The sequence below is a fragment of the Clarias gariepinus genome, chromosome 9, assembly GCF_024256425.1.
Source record: "Clarias gariepinus isolate MV-2021 ecotype Netherlands chromosome 9, CGAR_prim_01v2, whole genome shotgun sequence".
NCBI classification, from domain to species: domain Eukaryota; kingdom Metazoa; phylum Chordata; class Actinopteri; order Siluriformes; family Clariidae; genus Clarias; species Clarias gariepinus.
Window position 1 is genome coordinate 9,838,344 of NC_071108.1, and position 20,718 is coordinate 9,859,061.

At 38.7% G+C, this 20,718-nt stretch overlaps 1 protein-coding gene across 2 annotated transcripts in view; it reads right to left on the reverse strand.

Moving 5' to 3' along the window:
- The window catches only part of mgll (monoglyceride lipase), a 28,947-nt gene that overhangs the window by 1,499 nt on the left and 6,730 nt on the right, over positions 1-20,718 (reverse strand). For both annotated transcript variants that reach the window (XM_053504877.1, XM_053504876.1), the window contains 5 exons: positions 16,329-16,435; positions 15,262-15,398; positions 6,878-6,988; positions 4,538-4,627; positions 1,512-1,727 (listed from right to left, as the gene is read on the reverse strand). In XM_053504877.1, coding sequence (XP_053360852.1) covers positions 1,512-1,727; positions 4,538-4,627; positions 6,878-6,988; positions 15,262-15,398; positions 16,329-16,435 — 661 coding nt within the window. The remainder of the gene's footprint in view (positions 1-1,511; positions 1,728-4,537; positions 4,628-6,877; positions 6,989-15,261; positions 15,399-16,328; positions 16,436-20,718) is intronic.

The following is a 20,718-nucleotide window of genomic DNA, read 5'->3' on the forward strand; positions in this document are numbered from 1 at the left end:
CATGAGGCAGGGTACACCCTGGACAGGCAATTTGGAAACGGCAATTAGCCTAACCTAATTGTCTAAGTTTTTGGACTGTGGGAGGAAACCCGGAGGAAACCCACCAAGCACGGGAAGAACATGCAACTTCATGCACACAGAGATGGGAATCGAGCCTGGCTGGGAATCGAACCCGAACCCTGGAGGTGCAAGGTGACAGTGCTAACCACTACACCACCGCGCCGCCTTGGGTATAAACAACACTGTAGAAATGTTTTAATTTTAATTTCATGACTTACAAACTGTACAAACATACTGTACATACGTAAGTATTCAGTCTCTTGATCATTTCTCTCTTTTGTATTCTATCGAGCTGAAATTGAGATATCATTATATATCATTTCCCTAGTTGTTCATATTTTGAGTCCAAAGGGCCAGACTTTCTTGTATTGTTAATGTACTCTTAAAAATAGTTAACAGGCTTCCTGAAGGACTTTTAAGTTCTCATTTTTAGTCCAGTCCCTATACCTGAACAACTTCAGTGGAATGTTTTTTGCTTGTTAAGCCACACAGTGACTTGAAGCAGTGAGAAACATATGCAGATGATGACAGATGATCACGCCGGTGATTAGTATACTGGTGATGCTGAATGCTGAGTGGTTGGAACATATGAGGGGGGAACGAGGTTGCTGCTGAGGTTGTTACATAAACAACCAATGTTTAAATTGTACCTTTAAACACTTTGCAGCCTGTTGCAGTAAAAAATGTGTTACCATTCCTTTAATTTAATTTACTTTTATGTATGTATATAATTTTATTTAAAAAACATAAAATATCCAGCTGTCACATGAGTAAATAAAAGCACTTGAACTGTATGCAATTAAAATATCCTGTAATCTTGATTTAAATACACCTTTTCATTTAGAGGCCCAGAGTTTATTAGGTAGCAAACATGTAAATCTTGTATTGATATAAACTGGTTTGTTATTTTGTGTTTTAATATCTTACAGAGCCATTGAAATAAAATCTCATGTACACCAAAAGTCATAGAATTATAAAGAGTGGAATATAATCCTAACTAAATTAGTTTTAGTTTTAGACTGTAACACTACCAAGTTAAGGAATAGGAGTACTTATGCAATCCACAGTATGTGTACATACCATACATACACGTGTGAAATGTGGTGTAGCGTTTGGAAAGCGCTAATGTAATTAACACCAGTTTGTTGAGTTCATGTTGGTTGATTTGTCTTAACCTTCTGAAGACCTGGGTTCTACTGTTGTGTACATTTTAATCTCCTCACTGTTTCCCTCCTTATTAACGCCTGAAAAATAACTATGAACTCAATAAATGTCTTCAAACAGGATTGGCCCAAAAATTATATAGCCTCTATAGAAGGATCATTCAAGGATATATAGACAGTGTAATTGGAAGAAAATGTCCTCTAAAGAAGTTAAATTTAACTTTGTGAACCTCAGTGTGTGAGACTGTACTGCACACTGTATGTACTATACTGTACTGCATACTGTACCTTAATTTTTTTGTCTGTGCTCTTAGCTTGGTCGTGCATAAGATGGGATCCTCTTATATCACAGAGCTTGTCATCACTACCATGCAGAATAAAGAAAGGCCAGGCGATGTTTGGAAGCTCTGTTTCGATGCGGTTTGAAGCAGCCATCATCTGCATTGCGAACGAAACGCGAATCCCTCCGTGATAAACCAGCTCATCTGACTCGTATTTCTGCACCTGCAGCACATGAGGGGAGCCATGTTGAAGATCAAATATAGCACCAAACATTCAACACAGAAAAATCAAAATAATCACAGTCAGATTTTTTCAACATAACTCACAGTCGGGGTTTTTGTAGTATAAGCCCAAAAATAAATTAAAACATGTGTGTGTTCTGGGAAAACATGACTAATATGTGGCCCAATTGAGTTTTTTTGCATATAAACTACTGTAATTTGATGCATTAACTTTAGAAAAAACATAAATAAATTGAAGTCAAATGATACGTAAATATGTGTCTAGCAATTTTCTAATGGTTGCCTAATACAAAGATCAAGTGAGGAGAAGACCAAGATTAAAAAACAATCTAGTCAGACTACAGATAGTTTAAAAGACTAACACGTTACTATTTATGTGTGATTTCCTCACACAGGGAATGCCAGACTTGGCTAAACATTTTCCACAATTACATTCCAGAGCAAAACAGACAAAACACTAATCCCTTAAAATTGAAATCAGATACCGTCTGTCAAATAGTTCGGCAGTATGGGTATGGACAAAATCCAATTTAAAATTCAATTTTTGTCCTTTTGCTTTTGGGGTTAACCACAATTGAAATCACTAAAACTCTGCTTGTGACAGACATGCAAAAGAGAACCCTTCAGTTTTTTAAATTATAGATAAAAGGAAAATGCCGAAAATTTCCTACATGCCTTTCCCAGGATGCCACAAATAGGTTTTTGCTTATGGTTGTCAGTCATAAAAATATTCTAGCTGGTTTAGAAAACCATATGTCAGTAATTAAAACCTGCTGCACAATCACATGATAGAGGCTTTGCTAATTGTACAATCTTGGCAACCTAATCTTCTATGGTGGGAATGATTCTAATGGACATTTAGTGTATACTACAGTATATAGGGCTTACAATACTATTACTCACGGTAATGAAAATATATTATACTGTATGTACATAGTGTAACAGGAAACCATGGAGAATGGAAGATGCCTTTTAGTCACTTCTTCTGTTTATTAAAAAATAAACAGCATTTTTCATATTTTTATATGAAAAGGGATAAATTGCTGACAGATATTCATTGCTGTTACTAAGAAGAGGTATTTTTTGGCTACGTCGATAGAAATGAGATTTGAGTTGGATATTGTTCTTGTGTCCACATAGTCCTCGTACTTGACCTTTCGCTTACTTTTTCTTAAAAAGATTTGGATTACGGATCACGTCATTAAAAAAAATTTTTTTTATTAATGTTTGTTATGTAAATGCAGTACAATTACTGCATCTTCCTGTGGTTTGATACACTGCCTATGAATTCTAACTTACAGCTTTGTCTTCTTAAACCATGACATTATATGCTTTTTTTTCTGAGCAGGAAGTCCCTGCTGTTCTTATGTTGCGGCAGCTATTGAGGTACTACTTATTCTTTGGTCCTTTTTGAACTCCCTTTCTTATTCTGGTTGAAGCTGTTGTAGTTTACCCGGTGCAACCAAGACTTTAGATCCACCCTCTTGTATACTTTATAAGCTTTGTTGACAAGTTGAAATAGTTGAATAGTGTGCTGAAGAGAAGGTAGGCCAAGTGTCTAGACGCATTCATTCGCTAACAGATAAAGTGTCAGGACTTTAGTGTAGCTTTATGGAAAAATAAGAAAATAATGCATTACTTGGGCCTACTGTACTACATGTCATGTACTGTAGCTATCAGGAACACTCACTCAAAGCTACTCAATTTATTATGCGGTTCATAATAATATTCTGTACTCTTAAAAATACATCCATACAGTACCTCTAACCAAACTGTGCAGTAGGGGAAATTAGAATATAGATTTCTTTGGCATACGTCCCAGAAAATCACCTAGACAACCTCCAGCCAATGTGCACTCACTTGGCGCTACATATTGGCACATTACCTAAGCCCTTAACTAGTTAAAGCCTACAAGAATTCACTTCTAATGAAATATTTAATAAACGCAGCTTAACTGTGTCAAGACAAAAGCAAATCTAATGTTGCTGACTTTTTTCCCTACTTACATTAGTTGAGTTTTTTTTTTTTGGCTTTTCGAAGCAGCTGTCAGTGGTCAATACAGTGTGACCTTCCGCTTCCTTTAATTGTCTATAACTGAAAGAGTCTGAAGCTGGCTCTGCTGTGTTGAACGCTTCCCTACGGAACGAGTCATATGATCTGATTCTCACAATCCCTGCTGATGACAGGTGCTCCTCTATGAAAACAAGTTCATTTGCCTGCGCTTGTAGAGCTCGGCCACTAATTTACCTTGCAAATGGCACAGAGCTTGAATTCTTATGGAGCTTGTACTTTTTTATGCTACATGTCTAAAACATAATTTAAACAACAGAAGGCATGGATTATGCAAAAGCTATAATCAATTATTTCAACAACAAGGACACTCATATAAGGTATGACAACTGAATAACCAAATTTTTTGAGTGTTTTAAAAAATCTCAAAAAAACAACAACCACACAACATAAAAACACTTTGTTTAGAATTCCTTCTATTTAAAATGTTTAACATCAAAGAATAGTAGCAATCATAATAAACCTAAAAACAACTTAAAAAAGACTTGTTTATAATTCCTTCTATTTAAAATGTTTATATTAAAGAAAAGTAGCAATAAGTATATAATTATATCACACATATAATATGTGTGACTTTCTTTTAATTAAATTATTCAAAATTATAATGTATAAACATTGTACATGCAAGTCCTAAAATAGTGTTAATTGAAAACCATGCAGCTGACACTTGGCTAACCCACGTACACCAATGACCTTTCACACACATTCCGAGTTCAGTACCTGTTTTGGGTCCCGGGAGACAAACTTGGGATCGATGGAGCCGATACAGAGGTTGGGAGCCATATGGTTCAGGACTTTAGCAACGAAAACCTGCAGAAAACCAGAAAGTGTCAGCTAGAATAGATAACAGGTAATAATGTAATATAGACACAGAAAAAGTTACAAGAACATCTACAACAAGGAAGATCTCAGAATAGAATCCAGATAATAGAAGGGCATGCATTTTTTAAATATGTTCTTTGTTTTGCTCTTGTCTCTTTCTCTGCCAAAAAATATGAGCAGTGCCATTCAGTATCAATAGGTTGAGAAATTACATTTATATAAAAATATATTTATAGTGCTAAGTTATATAAAAGAGCAGACAAAAATAAAATCATAAAACAAAGAATGAAAAAAACAATATTATAACTCCTTTCATGTTTATTTCAGCAGAGAGTTCTGTGGGTACATCTGTCATGTACATCTGTAAAATAATGATCCTCATGAGTCTCATATGCTTTTTATCAAATCAGTAAGTGATCTTCCAGGGTACACAAGACAATAGGACTGATTACAAAACCAGTCCTTGTAAACAAAGTTTGTTTTTAACAAGTCCTTGTAAATAATGTTTGTTTTTGTCACATGTATTTGTAATTAATTTCATGAAATGTTTGTCGGAATTTAGACAAATGATATTTCTTTCATTGTATAAAAATGAAGTACAAGTACTTAAACTGCTGCTAATGCCTAACTACTGTATAACATTTATAAATGTTCATAAAAAGAACTAGGTGATTTGTTAAGATGCGTGGCAGTTTAAGTGTTTAGTTTAGTTTATGTACAATTGGCAAAAAACTATCCAAACTGTAAAAATATACAAACTGTTCTCCAAATATATATGGTGAATAAAAAGCATTTCCTGTGTGATTAGATATTGAACCATGTTCTAGCGATTAGTCTTGTTGACTTACAAAACACTGTCACCTGTTCCTCATTTCGCCCCCCACCACCACACACTGTCTTCAATTCCACCATAACCAGCCCCCCCCCCCTCCCCCCCTCCTTTAGCCACCTGCAAAGTCGTACCATCATTCTCTGTGTCCTGTCGCTAGTTTCCTGGATTTTGATTCTAGCCTACTCTTGATCACTAGTTTTGATAACTTTTACATATTACACCTATGGTATTTGGCAGATACCCTTATCCAAAGCAACTTTTTTTAAAATCTCATTATACATCTGAGCAGTTTAGGGTTAAGGGCCTGGCTGAAGGGAAACTTGGTGGTTGTAGGGTCTGAACCTGGGACCTTCTAAACCGTAGTTCAATGCCCCCTACTTTTGTATTGTGGTAAATAAATGTATGAGTTTCTGTCTTTATATGCTATGTAAAGCTGGTGTGGCATAGGTTATTTACTACATGTTATTATCGTCATTAGGTTAATCACCGAGGCGACACAATAGGGTGGAGTTTGCATATTCTTTCCGTGCTTTGTGGGTTTCCTCTGGGTAGTCCGGTTCCCCTAACAGTCCAAAGACATGCATGTGGGCTGACTGGCATTTCCAATTTGCCTATAGAGTGTGATTGGGTGTGTCTTTGCTCTCTGGAATAGGCTCCAGGCTTGCGACATTACACAAGTGGTGTAGGGTGGACCTGGGTGAAAATACACTGATTTTAACCTAGATGTATGACAATACTTGTTCACTGATCATCCTGGAAGCCAAAATTAAAATTCACAGGCACATGGAGAGAACGTGGCAAAATCATAGAAAGTAAGGTGTGGGCAGAATCGAATCCTGTAGCTATGAGATAGCAATAAATCAATATTTCATTTTTTTATTCTTTCAGTCATATCGTCAGTATTAATTGATCCTGATCATGGTTGCAGGGCCGATTCCAGGAAAATCAAGTGCATGGAGAGAGAATTCAGCCCAGAAGGGACACCAGTCTGTTGCAGAGCACCACGTAAATATCCATACCTACAGACAGTTTAGAATAGTCAACCAACCTACCTGGATGTTTTTTGGGACAAAGTGAGGAAACCAAAGAATCCAGAGCAAACCCATTTAAACCTGGGCAGAACATGCAAAACTAACATTAAACCTAGTTAAAGTTCAAACAAGGACCCTTGAGCTGTCAGGCAGCAACATTACCCATGTCGGTGCATTTTCTTCTTGTAATGTTTAATTCTTCTCTTCCTTTGTTTTGATTTGGGTTTCTTGGTTTTCTTGTAACTTGGCCTCACTGTAAATATACTGTATTGTCTGGGCTTAAAATAAACTAAAACAAACAAAACGAAACGGTGGTAATCTCTACATGTCTATCTAACAGAGTGTGTGTGAGTGTGTGCGAGGATAGATTTCCACCTTGAAAGGTGTGGCAGTTTCTTGGCTCATCTGGATCATAGGGCCTATCAGAACCACGCCGGTGAAATCCTGCGGTCTCTCACATGCTGTCAAAATAGAGATGGCACCACCCTGCAGTAAAACACAAATACACATGTCAGATTTCTTGAAAAGTAAACAAGCTTGTGTTTTTTTCTTGCTCAACTTGGTCTCTTGCTCCTGTCGTCTTAGGTAGATACATAAAAAAAAAAAACTGTACCGTTTGAATTTCTGGGCCCATAAAAGTGAGAATAACTGAGTAAAAGGAATCATTACTATTCACTGTACCACTGAGCCATTTTTTTTGCCTTGCTGTGTTCAGTGGTTCTACATTGAGGCTCTGAATATTCATGACATGAGCTTCAGAAAAGAGTTGAGCTAAAACTAAAAAGAGTTTCCCAGGAGCAAAGCACTAATTAGACCTTGTGCACAAACACTCACAAATTCGTTACTGTAGTCTTTAAAATGATAGTGCTTATATCGTTAAGACATTGTAACTAGTAACATACAGTATCGAGTACATTTACTTGTCCATATGCACGACAATCTTTTTCATGGCAACAAATGATAAGACTTTTTATAGTGTCTGATGTAAAGGAAGATCATTGTTTGTCCAGGCAGTTCCTCTGAGATCCCCACATAGATTGTGGGAGCAGATATGCATGCAATGTGTTCACAATTGTTTAACACATGCTAACTCCCAAATGTAGCCAAGGATGCAAACACTCGAGTTTAACACTTTGAAGACATGTTTAATAAGTCTACTGCAGGGAATTGAACAGAGCAGGTTCTCACTGCCTCTTTCACACACACATACACACACTGCTATTGGGAATAAATAGCTGCATTGTCTTAGTGGCCCCATATGGTGCTGGAGACTTACAACTTGTCTAAGAGTCCAACAATTTGACACTATACAAGATGAAAGAAAAATGGTAAAGAGTAAGAGCAAAGTAGAAGAAAATATAGAGGCTATATATAACTGATCATTCTGATCAAAGCTATTCAATGAGATGGAGTTTAAAATGCTGTGGTTAAAAGTGATATAGAGAGATTTATGCAAAGACTAGAGGCGGTAACAAGCTGTATGATCATCATGGAAAATAGACTTTGGAAAAATGTGCTCTATTATAGGATAATAATGTAAAGGACATCTTTGAGCTTTTACTTCTTACTCATAGGGCAGGGTTAGCTCAGTGGTTAAGACTCCTGATCTCACTACTTATGAGGGATTGTTCTATATGCATTCCTAAGATCCAGGCTAAGGATCTCCTTGCTTTTGCTTTGGAGACAACACTTGTATATTTATTACAACCTGGAACACCAGGGACGACACCCTTCTCTAAGAGAAGTCTCCTTGCTAGAATCCCGAAGACTTTTCATTTTCCCCTTCACGCTCAGCCGTGAGATGCTGTGAAGCTGCTTTAAAGTGGATTCATTCTAATCCTTTGGAATAAAGGAACCCTTTGCAACAAACAATGCATCTGTCAAACAGTTGGTTCTCGCCCACCGACTGATTGGAATCAAGTTCTTCCTAAATTATTAATTAATCTTATAACCTTTAAACCATTTTACATATGTATCACATTTCCATTTATATCTTTACAAATGAATGAATTCATGATTTGTTCCTCAAAATATATACCTGTCCATGAAGAGTTAATAATAAATAAAAGTGTCCATGAAAGAACACCATATATAGCTTCACATTTCTTTATCAACATTAGGAAAGAGGTGTTCCCAGAAAACAAGTTCTATTATTAAAACACTGAAGCATCCACCCTTCCTTTCTGACAGCCTCGACAAGCTTCAGCTCAAAAACATGACATCAGCTTGTGGCTACAACAATCATCCGAAAACACATGAGACAAAAGGTGTACAAACTTTTAGTTAGAGTCTATTCAATTCAGCTCGTTAGAACGGGTCTTTCTAACTTGCATTTATACTTAAAAAAAACACAAAACAGTTTGAAGACTGTGGTGAAGGCTGGAAGGTGGAGGCTGTATTTACCAGATAATGGTATAAATGTCCAAGACTACAGTAAGTCTCTATAACATTCAGCTTAGAAAAACATCAGCTTTTTTGCTAGCATTACAGGCAACAACAAATGGACTACCTTTCTTTTTTGGATGTAATCGTGAACCTGTGGTAACAGACATTCTCGGTTCTAGACCATTTGCACCTGACGTCATGACATCTGTCCGCCATGGTCCTGCCCGTTTATGAACATTAAATGAGATGTTCCTTACTGGATGCCAGCGCCAAAACCCACATGCAAAACCAGTCACAGAAGCACTATCATCAAGAGAACGCCTATGATAATTTTAGGTCATCTTAAACAACGCTTTTTCTCTTTAGTAGTTCCTTCTACTTCATTCTGAATTGCGCTGAACTGTCAATGTTCTTTCATGGCTATCATGGACAAAAAAGCTAACTCGCTTCTAACACAAATCCCTTTCTAACCTCTGAACAATGGCATTACGCTGGTATGCGGAACAAAAGAATCTACACCCTACATAACGCATTAACACTTTTTGGGATTTAACCCCCTAACAGTTACGAAGTGCAATATATGAGTGGTCTTAATATATTTCGCAATAATCAAATTTAACGATCAAAACAAAGTGGGCCAACAAATTCCCAAAAATAGATGCTACTACATCTCAGATCAAAAAAGTTGATAAAAACATCTAATGGCATTTAAAAATAATTAGTTTTAACAAGCAGTACTGTATTATGAGAGTGTGAAACCTCAGTGCACATGAAGGTATTCATGAGCATGAACGAGTGAAGCACTGTATGCATGCAGAGGAAATGTCATGCCTGAGAGCTTCAGTTCGGCAAATAAGTCTGAGATTTCCCTGATGTTTTTTTTTTAAATAACGGTATGTATGTCTAATTATGAAAATGAAAAAAAAAATTACAACAGACGTGACTTATCAGGCCAGCTGGGTCTTCTTCCAGAAATTCAATGATGCCATGTGTATTTACTCACAGATGTTTTAAAATATTTTGTCATTCTTGAATGTGACGCAGAAAAATCCTAAATTGAGGAAACATATATTCTAGTCTCTGGTATACAGATGGAAAAACACAGCCTTTAATGGAATGAAAACAGTGAAGTGCCTCCATGACACAGTGCTGCTGGCATGCAGAGAACGAGGAACACCCAAAGGCAGTGTATGTCTTTGTGTTTGTACAATATGATAAACATTTTCGCCAAAGATATGATAAGACGCATGGAGTAGAATACATACACACACACACAAACACATATATATATATATATATATATATATATATATATATATATATATATATATATATATAGATAAATATTAACATTCAGTGTGGAATGCAGGCTGCCCTGAATTACTTTCAGGTTAACTAGTTTTAAATGGAGTAGGTCAAATCGTTACCATGATAACACAGTCAGAGCACATCATGACAGTTTTATTCTATTTAACCTGGCTACCTATTAAGCTCTGCTTTGACTGTACCGTCCTCTAAATGGTTTCACTCTACAGATCGAGCTGATCTCCTGACACCGTGTACCCGTCTTACTGTAAGTACCTCACTCAGCTAAGGCAGTTGGCATGAGAGGAATATCAAAGAAGCTTTCGTAATCTTTTAAAACAGGATGGGTAGTAATCAGCAAGGTGTGATGTGTGAATGTTCACATTAAAAAGGCAGTATGCATCTAAGATGAGGACGTTGCTGTTTTCTTTGTGGATTCTGATGTGCCCTGGGAGTTTTATTATGCAGCAATCGTATTCAATTTGTTACATATTACTCTTTAAACTCGAACTCTTAACCCTTAACACTCAAGCGGCACAGATCTGTGCTGGCAACTAAGCATAGGTTAATGACAATAAAAAAAATAAAAATATAAATATATGCTTATATATGTATGCCATATACACTACCACACTAAATGTATATACACCACCGCTCAAACGTTTGGGATCATTTTATAACTGTATGGTGGTTTCTGATTTTTATTTATTTCTCCATTGTAAAGCAATGCTGCAGGAATCCAAAATATGCAATACTCTTCTTTGAACAGTCTTCATGAGAGCCAGTTTCATCATGGTGCTTGATGGGTTTTGCAAATGCACTTGACAATCCTGTTCTTGCAAGATTTATTTCAGAAAGGCTGACCTCCGTGTCTTAAAATAACACCTGACTGTTGTTGCTGTTATATAATAACCTAATTCCATATGTGTTATTATACAGTTTTGAAATCCCCAGTATTGTTGTAGAATATAGAAAATATTAAATTAAAATACTAAATAAAAACAAAGAAATTTGGAAGTAATCAAAAAGCTTGAGCTTTGAGCTTAAGTTTGAGATCACTTGCTAATTTCTTTCTTTTGTTTAGTGATGTATTTTTTACATTCTATAACAATATTGGTGATTTTATATATACCAAACTGTGCAATTGGGTTTTCGAATTTGTCAGATAGAACAAAAACTTGTCATTACTTTTATAACGTGTAAATTTGACCACTATAACAATATGAGAATTACATCACAAAAATGTAGAACTCTCAAAATAAGCATATTATTCTTCTTATTATTATTATTATATTTTGGTCTTAGAAACAAACAAAATAACCATAAAAACATGTGATGATGTGTATCTGTGCTATTTCTTTGTCTATGTGACTAGTTGATAAAGATAAAATAAAATTGCACAATCCTGAGCCCATATACTGTATGTTTATTTAAAAAAAACTACCAACTTATTCAATGATGAAGGAATGAAAATAAACACAATGTACAGTAGGGTAATATAATATTCATCTATCTGCTCAATAACATATAATATGAAAATGTAATAATGTAGCATCTGTCTCCACTACCTAGGCACTAGAATAGGGTTACTGTTTGGTAAGCATGGTTTAAAGAGAACAAAGCTTCCTCCTCATTATAAGAAAGAGAGTTCACTCAATAGATTTGCTACAGCCACCACTTTCTTTAACAAGTGCATTTCAGAAGAGGGCTTGAGACATGCTGTCAGAGCAGTGAATGGTTTCCGCCCCTCCCCACCCCAGTATGTTCCTCCGCCTCTACTGGCCAATCACAGTGGAGGTGGACGGGCAGTTTGGACACTTTGGTTTCAGAAAGTAACTTTTGATAAGATCATGTCCTGTATTTTTCCATCTGAACAAAAAGTCTTGTGGATGATGGAGGTCCCTGAGGATGGTTCGAGCTTTGTTCAAACAGCAATCAGTGTACAAAGTCTTCATGTAGGGAGGAAAGTTGCCAATGATCCTTTGTGTTGTCCTCCCTACCAGCTGTAAATTTTTCATTTTTCTGTTTGTGGTGTTGCCAAACAACACAGTGGTTCCTCTAGTCCAGACGTTCTCCACAAGCATATGGAGTTGGTGGTGTCTCGGTCCAACTTTTTATCACCCCCCTAATTGAACAGATCCCTGTTGTGTCTTTTTCTCCTTGGCTGTGGTGTTAGTGGACCACATAAGATATCAGAAGATGTACTGTATAAGCCTATGAACTTGAAACCCTCCACCTGTTCCACTTCAGTCCCACTTACAACTTGTCAGGAGCTGCAGAGTGGGAGCCATTTCCTGAAGTTTGGAATGAGCTGTTTGGTTTTTCCTGTGTCCGGGCCCAGTTTGTTCTCTTGCCCAAAGATGGTGATGTTCTCCACCAGTTTTCTGTATGGAGCCTCATTGTTGTTGCTGATAAGCCCGAGGACGGTTGTGTCAACTGTGAATTTAAATAAGAAACTATTGTCTTTGAGGATGTGCGTATACAGTGATTTATATACTGATGAGTCATGTGAATACAGTGAGAACGGTTTTGGACACAAACAGCAGCCTTTGGTGTTTCTGTTCTCAGTGTGCGCTCAGGCAACATCCTGTTTTCCACCCGCACCACATGTAGTCTTGTCTGGTAAAAAGTCCAGTATCCAGCTACAAGTAGAAGAAGTGGGCAGCCCAACATCTGCTACTTTCACCAAAAACTTTTTCTGGCTGCACTGTGTTCAAGACTGAGCTGTAGTCCAGGAACAGCAGGCGTGTATAGCTGTTTTAATTTGAGTCCAAATGTTCAAGGGGAAAATGAAGGACTACTGTTTTAGTGTGTCTTAAAAACTTTAAGGACTGTAAAGAAACTAACAGTGCTGTGCTATTGAGAAAACCTATTGAGCAAAATTCACTTTTTGACATTTTTAGCCATTAAGATAAATACAGTGACAGAAAGTTCAATGACAGTGAAGTCCTTGCATTTGTTATGTTTGCACTTATTGGCAGCCTAGATGGTGCGAAATACTAAGGGTGTTGTTGCAACCATTAGTTTTTCCGTTTTTAGTGCTGTGCCGTCCCATAGTGCATATCTATTGCTCTGAAGGGATCAGAAACCAGTTCTGATGGAAGTATACATGGGCCATTAACTCCAAAGATCATTGGCAAACACATGTCTCTGGGTACTCTCTCACTACGGTCTTGGGCCAGGACAAGAGTTACGTTGGTATGTTTGCATAACACGAACACTCACGTATCACGCCTGGGAATGGATTAGTGTACTGTGCTGTGGTGAGTCCACTTGAAAAGGTACAGCATACTCAGGCATCTCAATGTCATCAGAGTCATCTGTCGCCTCCGAAATCTCTGTTTGCACGCAGCACGTGCCAATGTACTGGCCAATCACAGTGGAGGTGGACGGGCAGTTTGGACACTTTGGTTTCAGAAAGTAACTTTTGATAAGATCATGTCCTGTAATTTGCCACCTGAACAAAGTGTCTTGTGGATGATGAAGGTCCGTGAGGATGATTTGTGCTTTGTTTAAACAGCAATCAGGGTACAAAGTCTCCATGAAGGGAAGAGAGTTGCCAATGATCCTTTGTGCGGTCCTTGCTAGCAGCTGTAAATTTTTCACAATTTCTCCACAAGTCCAGCACGCGCCAATCTCATCCTTTAACTTATATAACCATAGCTGATAAAGTAGGAAGGGATGCAAGAGGGTGCGAGAGGGTGCTCAAAGCATTTTTTTCCAAAATATCAATAATATCATGCATAGCATGAAGTTTGACTTTCTTGGCCTCTTTTACTCATATGTTTTTCATACTAGCAAATATAACTTTTAACAGTTTTACACAGGCAGAACCAAACTGCATCCTTAAACAGCGCTCATTATGGGGAAAAACAACCGTCATAATCGAAGTCTGTGGCCAATGTTAAACCACAAGCTGACACAAAGACTAATCCATATTCATAAACACAAAATGCCAGTGTGAAAAAGCAGAATAAGCCGTTGGATAAAACAGGACCTAGAGCTCAGACAAAGAGCAAAAAAAAAAAAAGCCTCAAGACTGCATTATGTATACATGCATAAAGAATAAGTTACTTCACAAATCACACAAAAAGAATTTACTTACCCTTAAGTATTCTGAGCGGTTAAGACATCTCAAATAAAAATGGTGTAGTAACCAGGTTCAATTTTGAGTCAGAAGGGAGTCCCATTATACATTATGAAGGCTTTGTGTGCTGAGCTCTTATGTATTTGTTTTCTCTTTGGCTGCCTTTTATTGCTAAATAACCATATATAGTATGTGTAAGCTGTACATATGAAATATAAAGCTTATTGTACAGAATAATATAGGGTATTAAAGCATATTTTAGCTGAAGGTTTTTGCCATATTACAGTGCAAAAGAAACAGACATGCTGACGTTTGAACTGAAACATACACCGATCACCCATAACATTATGACCATTTGCCTAATATTGAGTTGGTCCTACTTTTGACACTTTGGATTGGACTTCAGGGAAAAGCCTTCGTCTTGTCCACCCATCACCCTTCCTTGGATGATTTTTGGTATGTCCGGAGAACCACTGCTGGCTGATGCACATGGAAAGCAAAGTCTGGCCCGTGTAGTTCGATCTAATTCAAATAGAAAGGTGTCGGATCACACAGATCATTACTGTCCTGGTGGCGAAGGGGGACCTACTCAATATTAGGTGAATTATCAAAATTGTATGGGTGTTTAGTGTATATTTCAGACTTAGGGTCTTAACATAGGTCATGGTTAAGCTTGGAAACACTGAGTACACAGTAGGAATTCACCCTGGATGGGATGTCATTTTATTACAGGATCTACCTCATGCCTTTAAGAAATTCAGACTCAATCCACCTTATGCATTAATAGGAGCCGAGCCGAATGAACACAGGGAGAACATGGAAATCTCCAAACTACAGTATAACCTGAAATCAGGAGCGCTGAAGCGACCCTGAAGCTGTGAGGTGGCAGCACTGTCTGCCATGTCACCAAGGGCATCAAGAACAAAAGTCAAGATCTTTTAACAAAAAATGCAGGTGGCTAGGTGCGCTACGTGTATCTCACCATCGAGTGGCCGAGAATGAAGATGGGCAGGTTGGGGTAGCGCGCTCTTATCAGGTCGACATGCTGCAGACAGTCTCTGATGTAGATTTGGAAGTTTTTAATATTCATCCTCTCCCCTTCGCTCTGCCCGTGGCCCACTGCGGGAACAAAGGAAAGAGAGACCGTTAATCGCAAAAAAATTATTGGGGCGAATTAAGTGAAATTAAGAGGATGGAAAAAAAATTTCTCTCGGCTGTGACAAACACCCACACGTTAATAATATAACTGAGAAGAAGCGAAGGAACAGACGCCGAAATGAACAATGAGAGAGAAGAAAAGAGGGTGGAAGTGTAAGAGAGGGTGAAGTGAAACCTACTCAGAGGAAAATTGCTAGTCTAATGGAACCTCCTATAATTTTCCATAAAGGTGTCTACGTAGAGAGAGACCCGACACACCATGTTTCAGTAATGTCTCTCTCTCTCTTTCTCTCTCCAACACACACACACACACACACACACACACACACACACCTCTATCTTGGAACGTGGTTTTGTTGTGTGAATCATTAGTTACCATGGCACTCCAACATCAAGTGACATTTAAAATATTCTGGGCACGTACGCTTGATATTTTCCCTCGATATGCTTCACCCCCTCTTTCCCTTTTCATCTTTCATCCCTACATTCTCTTGTTTTCTCCCTTGTCCTCTCTGTTTTATTGTCCTCTCCCCCTTTCTCTTTCTACTCTTCTGACACTTCACATTGATTCGGTTTTGTATAGCTGTGAATTTGTGTTTTTGACTGTGTGTTTATGAGTGTGTGTGTATGTGTGTGCATGCATTGGCAGCATATCTCCAAGCATGAATCATGACAGGCACGTCAAGTGCAGAACAGCATATAATCAATCAAATACAGCTGTGTGATTTGCTCCTCTTTCTTCAATACTCTGCCCGCTCAAGTGATTCACACTCATAATAGAGCTCTACTTCCATACACGCTAACTGTAGGGGGAAAAAAATATTAGGATTAGGCCGTTCCATAAATGTGTGCATGCGATCATTTTTGGCTGGTTGGCAGGATGTCACTCACCATGGTCATGGGCGAACACATACAAGGAGTGTTGGGTCAGGATGTGAGCGACGTCATCGTACAGGCTGCAGTGCTCTCCGGCCCCGTGTACCACAAACACCAGCGCCCTGATACACAGAAACATTCTGCAGTTAATAACAGGCAACGCTTAAGTTTTACAAAACTGCAGGAGACTGGCATAACCATGTTAGAGATGAAAAGTAGTGGAATGCGAAATGTTTTACTACAAGCATTTAAAATCTAATTCTGTTTGTCATTTTACTCTTGATTGGTGCAACAGACAAGCATTCATCAGAAGAGCATAAGTCTGAGTCCACACCCTTCAGTAGCCGAAATTGGCTGATAGGTGGCATATACATATCTCCATATTAATTACAGTATTCCTGTTCTTTTCGATGCTCGCTCACGCACCGTTGGGGGCGGCGTAACACACTCGGAGGACAGCGCTATTCACTACTTCCGCTTGCGCAAGCTCACAGGCACCCCTGACTGGCAGTAGAGCCATAATTGACGTGAGAGTACTAAGTGCCTTCCATCCCACCCCTCTGAGAGAGGTCGGCCAATTTGCTCTCTCTAGGCCCTCGACTGCGGAAGGCTACAGCATCACCAGGGAATCAAATCAGCGATGTCCAGATCTTGATATGAAGTAGTTAAGGAAAGACAACAAAGGGAAAAAAATCTTGTTGTTTTGGTTAAATATATATAGAGGCGGGGTGGCTCAGGGGTTAAGGTGTTGGACTGCTGATCAGAAGGTCCCCAGTTCTAGCTTCAGTGCTACTGAGCTGTTGGGCCCCTGAGCAAGGTCCTCCCGAGCCTGTAAGAAACTGTCACTGAAACTACAGACATCTCTCCTGGTAAGAGAGACACAGCAATACCCTTTGATTAACTATGACATTTCATAGCGTCTTTAGACCACAGGAGGATATGATATTTTCTCACCATACAGGGTCACAGGGGGCCTCGAACCTACTGTATTCCAGCGACTCAGGGCACAAAGCGCGGTACATGCTGGATTGGGTGCCAGTCCATCATACAAGAAAAAACACTTTCAGAGTTAATTGGCGTCACATTGGACTGATATGTTAATTCAACATTGGGAAATATGTTGTGCACGGCACACAAGCATATAGACACGCACTCACACAACGGGTAACTTGGAAACACCACTTAGCCTAATCTGCATGTCTTTGAACTGTGGGTGAAAACGAGGAAAACAAACAAACCCTACGCACACAGACCCGGGACTCGAACCCTTGACCCTGGAGGTGCGCGGCCACAGTGCTAATCACTGCTTATAAAGAGTGAGGAACAATTGTAACATACACAACAGGAGAGTCCGCGTCTCGGGAGAATAGACTAAAGAACGAGTGGCTGCAGAGGCTACAGAATATGACTGATATAATTTTCCAACTCATCAATCATTCAGTGAGCCCTTGTCTTGTATGTGGGGGTGGGGGTTGTCCTGGAAGAGACCACTCACTTCCGAGGATAAAGCTGGGAACTTTCTATTGATTTGCAGGTAGGGGACAAAGTGACCTCGAACCGTGGAGGCAAAATAAAGTAGATTCCATGCATAGTATTGTGTGCCACAGAGTTTTTTCCATTAATTTATCATCTCTATGTATTGTAAACACACTCGACCTACAGCATACTTAGCAAAAAATAAATAAATCTATACAGACACTTTCGCTAATGCAATGCTCGCGGACAAACATTGGGGCCAGTGTACTAACAGTCTGTTTAGTAATGGCACATTAACTTGAAATCTAATGTTCTATGAAAGAAAAACATTTACTAATATTTACTAACATTTACTCTCATGCAGACTAATTAAGTGGGTCGTCTCAGTCGTTATGAACTCCGATTCGGGTGCCTAATGGCATCCTGACAAAAAAGATTCTCTACCAAACATGGGTGTTTGTCCAGCCGTCTGTTCTGTATCAGATCTGGCGCTCACACACGTTCTCACTCTATCTCTCGCACACACGCACACACGCACACACACACACACACACACACACACTTTCATACTTTGTTTTGCTTTCTGTTCTGTGCCCACTCTCTCTTTTCTACTCAGAAAACTGGGAATCGCTTCTTTTAGATATAGTTTAGGACTGTCTCTTCAGAGGAACAGACACACACACACACACACACACACACACGCATAAACAGAGCACCCTCTGTCCTCCTTGCCCACTCTGTTTTGTGGTTTTCACCATTCTGCAGCGACTCAGGCTTTCTAATCCGATTCTGACCTACTAAACTACACACACACACACACACACACACACACACACATACACAGTGTGGATATGTGTGAGGGTTATTGGTATTCTTGCATGTGCATTACGGAGAGTCTGTGCATTCTATAAGAATTCTTTGCATTCTTTGTTTGGTGCGCTGCAGTCTAACTCGATCCGTAATAAACAAGCAGGTTTTTTGGGTACCTGATTTGCAACATAGCCAAACAAAGGAGCTGGCTAGTAGGAGGTGTGTGTGAGAACGAAAAAATGTCGTTCTAAAATGTCTACCACACCAAGATCAAATTCACAGCTTTGTTTTTTTTTTTTTTAGTTAAAGTAAGACTAAGATCGTCGTGTAAGGAAAATCCTGGCAGCAGTTTTATGTATATACAGTATAAGCACTTTAATTTGATTATACACATTATATTTACTTTCCTATACAAAATCAAATAACTGAAGTGATACACACCTGTCATGTCAATGTTGTAATTTTCCGATATAGTCACGTGTCACTTATATTTCAAATACATTTGCTTGATATCGTGCCTCTCCCCGACTCCCCTGCTGGTCAGCTCTGACATTAATAATGTTGTTTTGTACCCGAGTACACTTGCATATCTACATGGCCTTTGTCTTTATTCTTGTAAGATTCTCTGATCTTTATGTCTTTTGAACCTTGTCACATTATTTTAAGACCACCTTTGCAAATAGATCTGAGCACAGGACACTAATCCAATCCATGCCTCCATACACACTGCTGTCCCAGAGTGTTCGCACTGCTCAAAGATACCCTAACTTTGGGATGAAGTGTACTTCGATCTTAGATTTTGTAGCAACAAAGGGTAATGGCACATAGTGGGACTTGAAATTTGTCGCTACTTTACAATGTAATAATAATAATAATAATAATAATAATACATTTTAAATACCAAGCTTACTTTAGACAGCTAACCCTATCTAGACTAATCACGCGTCTTCTTTATTCATCTGACATCTCTTGTCTGCATAAGTGCCACCAGTTTTGACATGCTACAACACATACTTCAGCTTTGTAAAACTGTTTTCTTAAGTGCACACTAATTGGCTGTTACTACAGAGCGGGATCCCTCAGGGTTCACTGTGTCTCCTACGTTAATCTAAATGATGCTAGTTAAGAATCTCAGGCTTCTCACAAAGAACTTGGTTGGAATAGAGCAGATCACGCGTTCCTTTAAGCACTTCTTAAGCCGCTCTATAAAATGACCCATGAGAAAAAAATGGTCGACAAGAAGTTGTAGTGAGTGTTGGCATTTTTTCCCCTCCCAGATTGTGTAACTAGCACACATTAGAGAGGATTGGATGGGTATTGGTGGTGGCTCCACTGTGGGAAAATGAGGCAAAAATCTCATTTCTTTGGTTAAACTAAACGTCAGTGAACATGCTGTGCTGTGCAAATTGACTTAATTGCATGGCAGTTCTGAAAAATCAGTGTTCGCTTCTGCATTTTCTGCCCATCTTGCACATTCGAGTGTCAGAATGCATGGTGTGTAAAGCATCTCTCTTTTTTTTAGGCAGTCATAAAGAACATATTAAGCATTGCAGATGGCAATCTACACCCCTTAGGGGCATACTGCGGACACACACACACACACACACACACACACACACACACACACACACACACCACAGTTGAGTAGAAACTATTCACACTTATAAACGGCTGTAGTCTGAGAATAGCATCTTCTCACAAAGACCCTCTTCATTAGGTTTAAGGATGGAGGAGAGAGGAAGAGAGACAGAAAGAAAGTATGAAAAAAAAGCAAGATAATGAGAGGAAAGTAGGACAGAGTTCAGAGCTAATGAAGCTGGATTAACATTCCATCTCTCTCTCTCCCTCTCCCGCTCTCAGTAATGAAATATTTCATAATAAGCACTGCATCAGAGAGCATAAAGAAATCCTTTATGTGTGCTCGGTCGCTCTACTGTATATTCTGTAAAACAGTATCATTATTATACACTCATGTTAACTATAAGGGCAAACGTTCATGCACCCAGTTATTTATTTATTTTTAACTCAGACTCTTGTTTTTGTGCCATTTCACAAGTTCACTGTCCTCCGTATCTATCGGACCATCTGTCAATCATTGCCAGTCTAACCGCATGTCTCT